The 12500-nt window shown below is 41.0% G+C and overlaps 1 protein-coding gene across 1 annotated transcript in view; it reads left to right on the plus strand.

Moving 5' to 3' along the window:
• Nucleotides 1-7771, plus strand: part of LOC143290335 (glycerophosphocholine cholinephosphodiesterase ENPP6-like) — a 44431-nt gene extending 36660 nt beyond the window's left edge. The window contains exons 7-8 of the mRNA XM_076599688.1: nt 1-97; nt 7329-7771. The exon at nt 1-97 is cut by the window's left edge and continues 122 nt beyond it. Of these exons, the coding sequence (XP_076455803.1) occupies nt 1-97; nt 7329-7771 (540 nt within the window). The remainder of the gene's footprint in view (nt 98-7328) is intronic.
• The last annotated feature ends 4729 nt before the right edge of the window (nt 7772-12500 follow it).

Genomic DNA, 12500 nt, shown 5'->3' on the forward strand with positions numbered 1-12500 from the left:
GTCACCTTTGACGTCACCAGCCTGCCTGCGTCATCGGCCGTGACGTCATTTTGCCTTCTTCACTCCCTGGCAGCTCCTCTTCTGATGGGATTGTTCAGTGTGCGTGGGGTGTGTTGGTTGTGGTTGTGGTTATAAGCTGGGTTTGAGAGAGAGAGAAAGTGTGTGTGTGTGTGTGCTTGGTGGGTGGTTGAGCTATGTGTGTTTCTTTATGTCTGTGATGGGTTGGTGGGTGGATATGGGTGTCTTGTGTGTGTGTGTGTGTGTGTGTGTGTGTGTGTGTGCTTGGTGGGTGGTTGAGCTATGTGTGTTTCTTTATGTCTGTGATGGGTTGGTGGGTGGATATGGGTGTCTTGTGTGTGTGTGTGTGTGTGTGTGTGTGTGTGTGGGATGTGTGTGTGTATGTCTGTGTGTTTGGTGAATGGTTGGGTTATGTGTGAGTGTTTCTTTAGGATGTTTCTGGATGGTATCGTGGGTGGATATGGGTGTATCGTGTTTATGTGTGTGTTGGGGGTGGGGGTGGGGGAGCGGTGGGAGGGATGGATGTGTATCGAAGTGGGTGGTTGTGTGTATGTGCGTGCGTGTGTGGTGTGATTGATTGATTGCGTGTGTATCTGTCGGTCTGTCTGTTTGTGTGTGTGTGTGTATGTTTGTTGTGTTGGGTTTCCATGTGCATTGTGTGTGTGTGTGTGTGTGTGTGTGTGTGTGTGTGTGTGTGAGTTCGCGCGTGCATTCACGTATGTGTACATGCGATTCAAATGATTGTACGTGTGTGTGTGTGTGTGTGTGTGTGTGTGTGTGAGAGAGAGAGAGAGAGAGAGAGAGAGAGAGAGAGAGAGAGAGAGAGAGAGAGAGAGATCTATGCTCAGCAAGCGGCTAAATTCACACAAGTGTCGAAATATACGTCATGTGATATGTTATTGGTTTGAATGATTTGGCACTGAAATATAATGGATTCAACAAAATTAATTCCTGTATTTGTTTATCGTTTTTTTTTTTTGTTTTTTTTTTTTTTTTTGGGGGGGGGGGGGTGTTGTTTGTTTGTTTTGTTTTTTTAATTTATTCAATCCTTTATTTACTATCGTTCTTGCATGCTTTAGTGGCAGATGTAATGCTGAGGGAAATATTATTGTTCCTTTTGCTGGCAGTATTTCTAACATGCGTGCGTGCGTGTGTGCATGAGTGTGTGCTTTTTTTTGGTGTGTGTTTTTGTTGTTGTTGTTTTCGGTGTGTGTGTGTGTGTGTGTGTGTGTGTGTGTGTGTGCCTTGCAGAATTTTTTTTTTCTTTAAGGAAATTTTTGGCAACATAAATGACTGACTGATGACACGGCGTCTTTTTCACACACACACACACACACACACACACACACACACACACACACGCACGCACGCACGCACGCGCACACGCACACACACACACACACACACTCAAGCAAATAACTGTAAGTCATCTACTCATTCATTGTCCGAGCATAATTCCAAAATATGTAGTTGATGACTTTTCTTCCAATATTTCATTAGCCACTGAAAAGATTTTGAATGATTATTCATTGCTCAAAATGTTTTCGGAAATTTTAATGTCCAGTCCAGTTGGTATCCTCCTATGATGTATTATAATTAATGTTGTTATTTATATTTACATTTTTGTAGTTTAATACTTGTTGATATGAATATACATGTTCTCCTTCCCATGACACCTCATTCAATACACACCACAATCTCTTTAGACCTTTTCTTATAATATTCTTTTCCTCTGATACATAACATGAACACTTTTTTACACTAATATTCACATGCATTCCCTTTCCTTTATCCACTACTTTACTCCTTTCCGTCTAAAAACACTTTTCGTGAATAGACGTTAAACTGAAGATAAACACACACAAGTGTGTGTGTGTGTGTGTGTGTGTGTGTGTGTGTGTGTGTGTGTGTGTGTGTGTGTGTGTGTGTGTGTGTGTGTGTGTGTGTGTGTGTGTGTGTGTGTACATTTATTCATTTATTTATTCACATGCCAGTCAGGACCAGAGCCATATAAATTCACTTTAACTTTTCAACACACTATTCGCATTGGTCTTCTTTTTTCTCTTTTTTTTCTTTTCTTTTTATTTATTTATTTATTTATTTATTGTTTTTTGTTCGGTTCCAAGACCTGCACCGTTTCAGTGGCATTACTCCCACGGCCCCTCCTTCAGAGTTCCTCGCCCCAAATCCCCCCCCCCCCATGCCCCCCCCCCCTCTCCACCACACACACACATAGCCACACTCGTGTCTTGTCTGTCCCAGCAGTGGCAGCGTCCTGCAGTCCGCAGGGTACTGTCGATGTTAGATCGCCAGGTGGCCTCGTACCAGAGAACACCCTGCAATGCCGCAGCTGTCGTTTGGGTTTATATGATAAAGGTTATCAGGGAGGCAGAACCTATTAAGGCGTCGAATCGTCCTGATCTTTGTGTTCTGTAGTAGATCAGTGTTCAAAGGCCTTATTTTGGTATGGTGCTTATTGTCCTTAGCAAAGGACGGGCGTAATAGCCGAGTGGTTAAAGCGTTGGACTTTCGATCTGAGGGTCCCGGGTTCGAATCTCGGTAACGGAGCCTGGTGGGTAAAGGGTGGAGATTTTTCTTCTTTTTTTTCCGATCTCCTAGGTCAACATATTAAGTGCAAACCTACTTTTGCCTGAACCCCTTTCGTGTGAATACCCCAAGCAGCGAGAAGATCAAATGCGCACGTTAAAGATCCTGTAATCCAAGTCAGCGTTCGGTGGGTTATGGAAACAAGAACATTCCCAGCATGACTGCCTACATGACGGGGTAAAAAGGGTCATGCACGTAAAAAGCCCACTCGTGGACATACGAGTGAACGTGAGAGTTGCAGCCCACGAACGAAGAAGAAGAAGAGGAAGAAAAAGAAGATCCTTTGCAAAGGGACTTCACTCGTATTGTCCTCGCTCCACCCAAGTGTGAGGTGTGAGCGGTTATACATGACTTCGCTGGGGGACGTTTATTAAAGTTTGAAACGGCCAAAGGATTGAGGCCTCCCCCCCCCTAACCCCTCCCCCCCCCCACACACACCTTCACTCCTACCCCCACCCCCCTTCCCATGCCGAGCCCATTGGGTGTGAAGTTACTGACACAGAGTTTGTAAAATGCTATGGGGCATTTCACTTTTTTTTTTCTTTTCTTTTTTTTTAAACCTTTTATAGGTATATGGAATTCAGGTGTCTGTAAGAAGGAAAGAAGGGGTATTATCGTATAATTCACCAAAAGAAAATATGTAGCTGATGACTTTTCTTCCAATATTTCATTAGCCACTGACAAGATTTTGAATGATTATTCATTGCTTAAAATATTTTCGGAAATTTTAAACTCCGGTCCAGTTGGTATCCTCCTATGATGTATTATAATTAATGTTATTTATATTTACATTGTTGCAGGTTAATACTTGTTGATATGTATATACATATTCTCCTTCCCATGACACTTCATTCAATACACACCACAATCTCTTTAGACCTTTTCTTATAATATACCTTTCCTCTGATACATAACATGAACACTTTTTTACACTAATATTCACATGCATTCCCTTTCCTTTATCCACTACTTTACTCCTTTCTGTCTAAAAACACTTATAGTGAATAGACGTTAAACTGAAGATAAACACACACACTTGTGTGTGTGTGTGTGTGTGTGTGTGTGTGTGTGTGTGTGTGTGTGTGTGTACATTTATTCATTTATTTATTCACATGCCAGTCAGGACCAGAGCCATATAAATTCACTTTAACTTTTCAACACACTATTCGCATTGGTCTTCTTTTTTCTCTTTTTTTTCTTTTCTTTTTATTCATTTTTTTTTTTTTTTTTTTTGTTCGGTTCCAAGACCTGCACCGTTTCATTGGCATTACTCCCACGGCCCCTCATTCCTCGCCCCCAATCCCTTCCCCCTCCCCTCCCCACCACACACACACATAGCCACACTCGTGTTTTGTCTGTCCCAGCAGTGGCAGCGTCCTGCAGTCCGCAGGGTACTGTCGATGTTAGATCGCCAGGTGGCCTCGTACCAGAGGACACCCTGCACTGCCGCAGCTGTCGCTTGGGTTTATATGATAAAGGTTATCAGGGAGGCAGAATCTATTAAGGCGTCGTATCGTCCTGATCTTTGTGTTCTGTAGTAGATCAGTGTTCAAAGGCCTTATTTTGGTATGGTGCTTATTGTCCTTAGCAAAGGACGGGCGCAATAGCCGAGTGGTTAAAGCGTTGGACTTTCGATCTGAGGGTCCCGGGTTCGAATCTCGGTAACGGAGCCTGGTGGGTAAAGGGTGGAGATTTTTTTTTCCGATCTCCTAGGTCAACATATTAAGTGCAAACCTACTTGTGCCTGAACTCCTTTCGTGTGAATACCCCAAGCAGCGAGAAGATCAAATGCGCACGTTAAAGATCCTGTGATCCAAGTCAGCGTTCGGTGGGTTATGGAAACAAGAACATTCCCAGCATGGCTGCATACATGACGGGGTAAAAAAGGTCATGCACGTAAAAAGCCCACTCGTGGACATACGAGTGAACGTGAGAGCTGCAGCCCACGAACGAAGAAGAAGAAGAGGAAGAAAAAGATCCTTTGCAAAGGGACTTCCCTCGTATTGTCCTCGCTCCACCCAAGTGTGAGGTGTGAGCGGTTATACATGACTTCGCTGGGGGACGTTTATTAAAGTTTGAAACGGCCAAAGGATTGAGCACCCCCCCGGGCCCCCCCCCACACACACACCTTCACTCCTACCCCCACCCCCCTTCCCATGCCGAGCCCATTGGGCGTGAAGTTACTGACACGGAGTTTGTAAAATGCTATGGGGCATTTCACTTATTTTTCTTTTATTTTTAAAAAACCTTTTTATAGGTATATGGAATTCAGGTGCCTGTAAGGAGGAAAGAAGGGGTATTATCGTATAATTCACCAAAAGAAAAAACAACAACAACAACAACAGGAAACAACAAAACCAGAAACAAACAAAAAAAAAAAAAACCAATAGTTTGCATGAGTTGACTCAACATTGAATTTTGCGATGGTGGTCCTTATTATTATTTATTTATTTTTGTGTGTGTGTGTTTGTTTATTTGTTTCAGAGTTGTACTGCTCAATTTTCAGTCTGTGACTCACTTGATGCAGGAAAAAAGAAAGTACCGTTTTCTCTCTAACCTTTTTTTTTTTTTTTCCACGCAATGTATCAAAGACGAAAACGGCAGTTATTGAATATTGGTTGCAAACCCATATATATGACAAAACCATGTGTACACCTTTTTTTCTTTACTCTTTACCTATTTATCTATTTGTTTGTTCGTTTGCTTATTTATTTATGGGTGGGGATAACTTTTTTCTTCTTACAAAATGTCTATTTTCCCCGCTTTGTTTGATTGTTTTTTTGTTTTTTTGTGTGTGTGTGTGTGTGTGTGATCCATTCATACCAATGATGACAAATACCTTGTGCCTATGTTGTGTTGCCTAAGAAAGCAGGAATTTTGTTCTGATTTTTGCTGTCTATGCTGTATGAGGAATATGAGCGATGCATTCGGTTTGGTTTATTATTTTATTTTATTTATTATTTTATCCTTTTTTATATACATTTTCCGAAACGTTTGTGCTTAAGTTTTTGTGTTTATTTTATTTTATTTTGTTTGTTTTTATTGTCAATGTTTGGTAATCAATTAATCAATCAATGGATTAACCGATCAATTTATTTATTCATTTGGTTCAACAGACCAACACATAAGAGGCACAGTGATTGATGTGGTGTTACATTTATTGTCAAAATTCCATGATAAAAAAAAAAAAAAAAAAAAAAAAAAGTTTTGTTTTTGAAAACAACAGCCGTGGACATCACAGATTACACAGGATCATTGACACGCAGATCAGCCATACACTGAAAAAGGACTCGAACACACATTTGTCAGTAAACTTTTTTTTCTTCTTCACATAGTATAGTAGATATTTGCACGTGATGGAATTCACACATAAAGTGTTGGAATGAATTTCCTTCCTCTTCTTTTTTTTTTTTTTTTTTTTTGTTTGCTTCTTTTTTGTTGTTGGTTTTTTTTTTGTGTTTTTTTTTTTTTTTGATTGTTTTGTGAGCCAAATTTCTTTTGTGAGAAATCTAAGGGAGAAAACTTCAAAGACACAATAAGATACACTGGTTTTTTTGTTTTTTTGTTTTTTTTCCATTAAGTTTGTATCCATTTCACTGATTTTATAACTACTGTTGCGTATCAAGTATTCAGTCTCTTGTGTGCTTTTTATGCAATCCACCGTTGTGTTTGTCAGAACAATGCATTTAAAAGACCATGTGCACAAAAATCCATGGATGAATTTGAATTGTAATCGCTTCAGTTTTGTATTCTGTATGGTCTTCTTCTCTCCCTTTGTAATATAGATGAATGCCAACTGTTAAAGGAACTCATATTTTGGTGGGTTTTTTTTTAATAAAGAAAAAAAAAACACCTTCACTCCAAGAATTCGGAATGCAAAGTGACTGCTTTGATTACTTTAAGAACTCACTGTGAGCACTAATTATGCCTTTGCCCTTGTGGTGAAAATTACTGATGAAGTTTGTTTCAGTTTTATTTACGAATTGTTTCGTTGAAAGAATGCATCCTTTGTAGATATATGATTAGGTGTTGAGGACCCGATATAAATGCTTTTTATTGCCTGCCATTCATCCTTTAATGACTACATTCTTTAAGAATCTTTCTTTTCGTTTGAGGAATGTTCATTAGAATTCCCCTGACTTATTTTCGGTTATTTTAGGAGGCAGAAACTGCACTTGTATAATGATACATATCTCAATAGTTCACTTGGTAATTTGCATCTATGAAATCATTGCACTTTCTCATTCACCTGTGCTATGGTGGAGTGAGGTGTGGTAATATAGCCAGTTGAATGCAGAGCGGTCATCAAGTTTCTGTACTTGAGAGGCCGCATACCAAGGGAAACTTTTGATGAGATGAAAGAGACCTATGGGGAGTATAGCCCATCATAAGATGTAGTCATGCACTGGCATCGTCAGTTCAAGTGTGGTCGGAGATCGTTGGACACATTCCCGGGCAACCATAGTCCGCCATTAATGAAGACACCATCCGGCAAGTGAAGGCCGCCAGTTTGGATGATCGCCGTATAACCGTTCGCCAACTTGCTTAAGATGTGAAGAACAGCGTGGAGTATGTGTAAGATATCACCCATGACCATCTGCACATGCAGAAGTTGTCTGCACGATGGATTTCCCGGCTGCTCACACCTTTCCAGAAGCAGGAACGAGTCACGTGTTCCCAGGCTCTTTTGGCCACGTGCCAAGAAAACCAGGAGGACTTCTTCGACAGACTAATCACACAGGACGAAACATGGGTCCATCGCTCTGATCCTGAGACTAAAGCCCAGTCGAAGCATTTTGACTCACCGCCTCTGAAGAAGGAACGTGTCCAACCCTTGGCGGGCATGGTCATCATGCTCACGGTCTTTTGCGGCCAGAACGGAGTAGTGATGATGGATTTCCTGGCAAATGCTACCACAATAACCGGGGCATACTACACGTCATTGCTGCAGAAATTGCAGGAGGCCATCAAAGCCGAGAGGCGTGGCATGCTGACTAAAGGTGTCCGCCTCCAGCAAGACAACACCCCGGTTCACATCTTGCATGTTGTCCTGACGGAAGCACGGTCCTGTGGCTCTGAAATCCTTGCTCACCCCCTTACTCTCCCGACCTCGCACCATCTGACTTTCACCTCTTTCCAACCATGAAGATTTTGAGGGGTTTTTTTTTTTTCGTTGTTTTTTTTTTTTTTTTTTTTGTTTGTTTGTTTGTTTGTTTGTTTGTTTTTTGAAGGGCAAGCGCTTCCCAGACGATGACACGTTTGTTTCCAAGGTGAAGTCCTGGCTTCTGCCGCTGCCTGCAGACTTCTACAGGCAAGGTCTTCACAGCTGTATAAAGCTGGGCCGGAAGCGGGTCAGGGGAAATCTTTAATGAACATCCCTTGTGTGTTTCTTTCCCTTTCAATTGATTTTGAACGGTCACAATAACTTCAGTCATCATACAGAAGTAATTCTGCGAGTACAGTACAACACTCAGGAATTGATGACATGAGAATGCGTGCTTTATGGTCTTTGAAGGCGTATGCCAGAAATGGCTGGAATCGTTGTTTTTTTTCATGTGTCAGAAACGGCTGCAGTTTGTATGCTTGAGTTTAGAAACCACACTTGGTTTTAGAACAAAAGCTCTTCCATTTGGCGTGACAGTTCAGTTCTATGTGGACACATTATATGAAAATATTCCGTCGTGATTTAACGGTCTTCTATCCATACATCTGAAGTGAGCCATTGTCCAAGTATTTGGAGCCGAATTTTGGAAGAATGAGTATTGTTTATAAAGACACCAATTTCTTCACTCTCTTGTGACTTCCTGTCCATTTCTTCCCTTGTGTTCAGTCACTGATCGTAAATAGCCCGAAACCGTTCTCACGCGTGCCAAGAATTTGGACAGTTTGTTCCAGTGGGATTCTGTCTCCATGGCATGTTCTGAATGTCAACAGCAAGTGGATCAATCATGGATACCGACTCTGTAATCTAGAGTCCTTTCATAATTATGCCCCTTTGTCATTATGTCTATAATTTGTGTATGAAGGATTCTTCTTCTTCTTCTTCTGTGTTCACTCGTATGCACACGAGTGGGCTTTTACGTGTATGACCGTTTTTACCCCGCCATGTAGGCAGCCATACTCCGTTGTCGGGGGTGTGCATGCTGGGTATGTTCTTGTTTCCATAACCCACCGAACGCTGACATGGATTACAGGCGTGCGTATTTGATCTTCTGCTTGCATATACACATGAAGGGGGTTCATGCACTAGCAGGTCTGCACATATGTTGACCTGGGAGATCGTAAAAATCTCCACCCTTTACCCACCAGGCGCCGTCACCGTGATTCGAACCCGGGACCCTCAGATTGACGGTCCAACGCTTTAACCACTCGGCTATTGCGACCGTCTGTGTATGAAGGATTAAAAACGTAAGGGGATTTTGAGACTCCCCCCATAATGATACCCTCTGACGTAAATCACGTTTTTTTGTTGTTGGCTTTTTGTTATTGTTGCAGTTGTTCTTGTTGTTTTTTCATTGTTGTTGTTGTTGTGTCTTTTCATTTACGATCGTTGTTCAAAGTAACATCTTTTAATTAAGGGTTTTATCCAGCGACGTATAAACTGGCCAAAGCTAAAACCATACACAATCGTGCACATGAAACTCAGCTAACTCAATCGAAAGCCATTTCAACTTCATTTAAAAAAAAGTAACAGCGCCACCCTCCCCCCCCCCCCCCCCCCCATCACGAATCTGTTTTCTCGTGGGTGATTTGTGTTTTTTGACCTTCCCTCCCTCCCGCCCTCGCCTTCCTTAATAATATTAAGGAGTGTACTGAAGACATCACTAAGTTTGCAGTTTACAAGCACCTGTTAAACAAGTGGGTACAAGGACTACATTTAAGTGAAATACTTCGTTATATCTATCGTCAAGTGTTGTGGCTCGTTTTGTTTCCAATGCAGATAATCTCTCTCTCTCTCTCTCTCTCTCTCTCTCTCTCTCTCTCTCTCTCTCTCTCTCTCTCTATATATATATATATATATATATATATATGTTGTAAAAAAAAAAAAACATAGTAATAAATCTCTCTCTCTCTCTCTCTCTCTCTCTCTCTCTCTCTCTCTCTCTCTGTGTGTCTGTCTGTCTATATACATGCATATATATGTGTATATATATATATATATTCAGGGCTAAATTTGTGCAGTGTGGGGAGGTAGTTCACAGTAATTGCTCCCCCCCCCACACACACACACTCCTTTCCCCGTCCCCACCCCTGTTAACTACCTCTTACCTAATCCCAGCTCACCCTGTAATGGACGAAGAGTATTCCCAGACAATCTCGGCACCGCGGTATCGTCATGTTAGTATACAGAAGGACCCGAATCACACATAACCATTATGATGCTGATGTCGTTCACCTTGCCAGTACTGCTTGAGGTACTGAGTGAACAAAAAGAAGGAGAAAAAATGTATATATATACATATATATATATATATATGTGTGTGTGTGTGTGTGTGTGTGTGTGTGTGTGTGTGTGTGTGTTGAGTGAGAGAGAGTCAGACTGGAGGTGTGTGTGTGTGTGTGTGTGTGTGTGTGTGTGTGTGTGTGTGTGTGTGTGTGTGTGTGTGTGTGTGTGTGTTTCTGTGTCTGTGTCTGTGTGTGTGTGTCTGTGTGTGTCTGTGTGTGTGAGAGATAGAGAGACCGAGAAAGACAGAGACAGGGAGAGACACAGAGACAGAGACCGAGAGACCGAGAGACAGAGACAGGGAGACAGAGAAACACATACAGAGAGACCGAGACAGAAAAAAAACCCACAGAGAGAGACAGAGACAGAAAGACAGAGAGACAGAGCGAGAGAAGAGGAAAAAGAACAAGTTGAACAATACGAAGAATAAAGAAGAAGAAGGAAAGGAGAGAGAGAGAGAGAAATCGCGCGCGCGCGCGTGTGTGTATGTGTGCGTGCGTGCGTGCGTGCTTGTGTGTGTGTATGTGTGTGTGTGTGTGTGTGTGTTTGTTTGTGTGTGTGTGTGTGTGTGTGTGTGTGTGTGTGTGTGTGTGTGTGTGTGTGTGTGTACGCGTCTGTGTGTGTGTGTACGCGTCTGTGTGTGTTTGTGTTTGTCACATATATGCGAACTTTCGCAAACTGGGCCTAATTATTTCAGACTGTGTAATGATTAATTTCATGAATGCAATACCGTTCTGTTCAATAAGTAATCTTGAGAAACAAATCAAGAAGGTATTGCCACTGAAAGGCGAAACAAAACCAAATACCAGGAGAAGAAGAAAAAAATGGTATAATCAAAGCATGCATACAGAAACCAACACACGAAACCCGGAAATGGCTGTATATAGCGAAAACTAAAATGTTCAGAGCTGTTTTCGTTTGAAATATTATCAGATTTTTTTGGAAAACAGCAACAACAACAGCAACAAAAACAAACAAACAAACAAAAAACAACAACAACAATAGGCTATTTGAAGGCAACCCCGTCGTTTACGAGTATCCCAATACTAGTTTCAAACACACACACACACACACACACACACACACACACACACACACACGACAGAGGGAGAGAGAGAGAGAGAGAGAGAGAGAGACAGAGTCGTATCGTAATACGTAATAATATGTTTCTTACTTATCATTCGTATGTCCGACTTAGTTGGGGTTTTTTTGTGTGTGTTTTTTTGTTTTTTTTTTTGTTTTGTTTTTTTCCTTTGTTTGAATGCGCAGCGAATACCAACAAAATTGTTTGATTTGTTTTGTATATTCAATCATAACTTAGCTTCGCGAACGAAGATTTTAGGGAGGGGGTTGTTAACGTCTGCTACCGGCTCCCAAACTCGTCAACTGTCTCTGTCTCTCTCTCATCTCGTGTGTGCATGTGCACCTCAAATTAATGTTTACAGGCCAAAAGTCTAACTTTAAATTTTTTGAGTCCTTAAGTTCTTGAGTTTATCTCTCTTTGTCTGTCTGTCTGTCTGTCTGTCTCCCTTTCTCTGTCTCTGTCTGTCTCTCTGTCTCTGTCTCTCTCTCTCACTCTCTAACGCATGCTTCATGTGTGTATTATTTATGTGTATATAATGATTAACTCTGTTTTTTGGCGAGACTGCAGTGTGAAATAATATATCGTCTTCAGATAATAACCATGATTTTCCTCGGATGGGATCATGATGTATGAATTTCATTCACATCGTCTTCAGATAATCATGATTTTCCTTGGTTGAGATTATTATGTATGAATTTCATTTTCTCTTTGTTTTTTGTTTTTTTTATTTGTTTTTATTTGTTGGTTGTTTTTTTGTGTGTTTTTTTGTTGTTGTTTTTGTTGTTGTTTTTTTGTTAGTATTGGAAGAAAAACAAACGCCACATCCCAACACAAATGATTCCTTGATTAATTTGTTTACTGATTTGTTCATCAAAGTTAGACATGGACCAGAGTTTTTCTTCTTCTTTTTTTTCGTTTTTTTTTTTTTTTTTTTTTTAAGTTCCGTCTTGATGAGTTTGTTGTGTGGAATCCACATAACTTTGGTTGTTGTCCTCTTGTCCTGAGGTGAGAATTTTGGGGTGAGAGTGATGCGGGCGAGGCGTTGAGTGAAAAAAAACTATGTTCAGATATTATAATTTTGTAACATGGATGCTTTTTTTTTTTTTTTTTTTTCAAAATTCATGTATGGCGATATCCTGAAGTGAAATAAAAAGATGAACAAAAAAGAGACTATAATGAAAGCGTCTTTGTATCATTTCTTTTCGGGACTTTGTCTTGTTAATGTTGCTACTGTTGCCTTTGTTGCTGCTGCTGTTGTCGTCCTTCTTCTTCTTCTTCAGCTTCTTCTTCCCTGTCTGTCAGTCTGTCTGTCTCCGTGTGTGTCGCTGCGTGCGTGCGTGTGTGCGT

The sequence above is a fragment of the Babylonia areolata genome, chromosome 15 (assembly GCF_041734735.1).
Source record: "Babylonia areolata isolate BAREFJ2019XMU chromosome 15, ASM4173473v1, whole genome shotgun sequence".
NCBI lineage: Eukaryota > Metazoa > Mollusca > Gastropoda > Neogastropoda > Buccinidae > Babylonia > Babylonia areolata.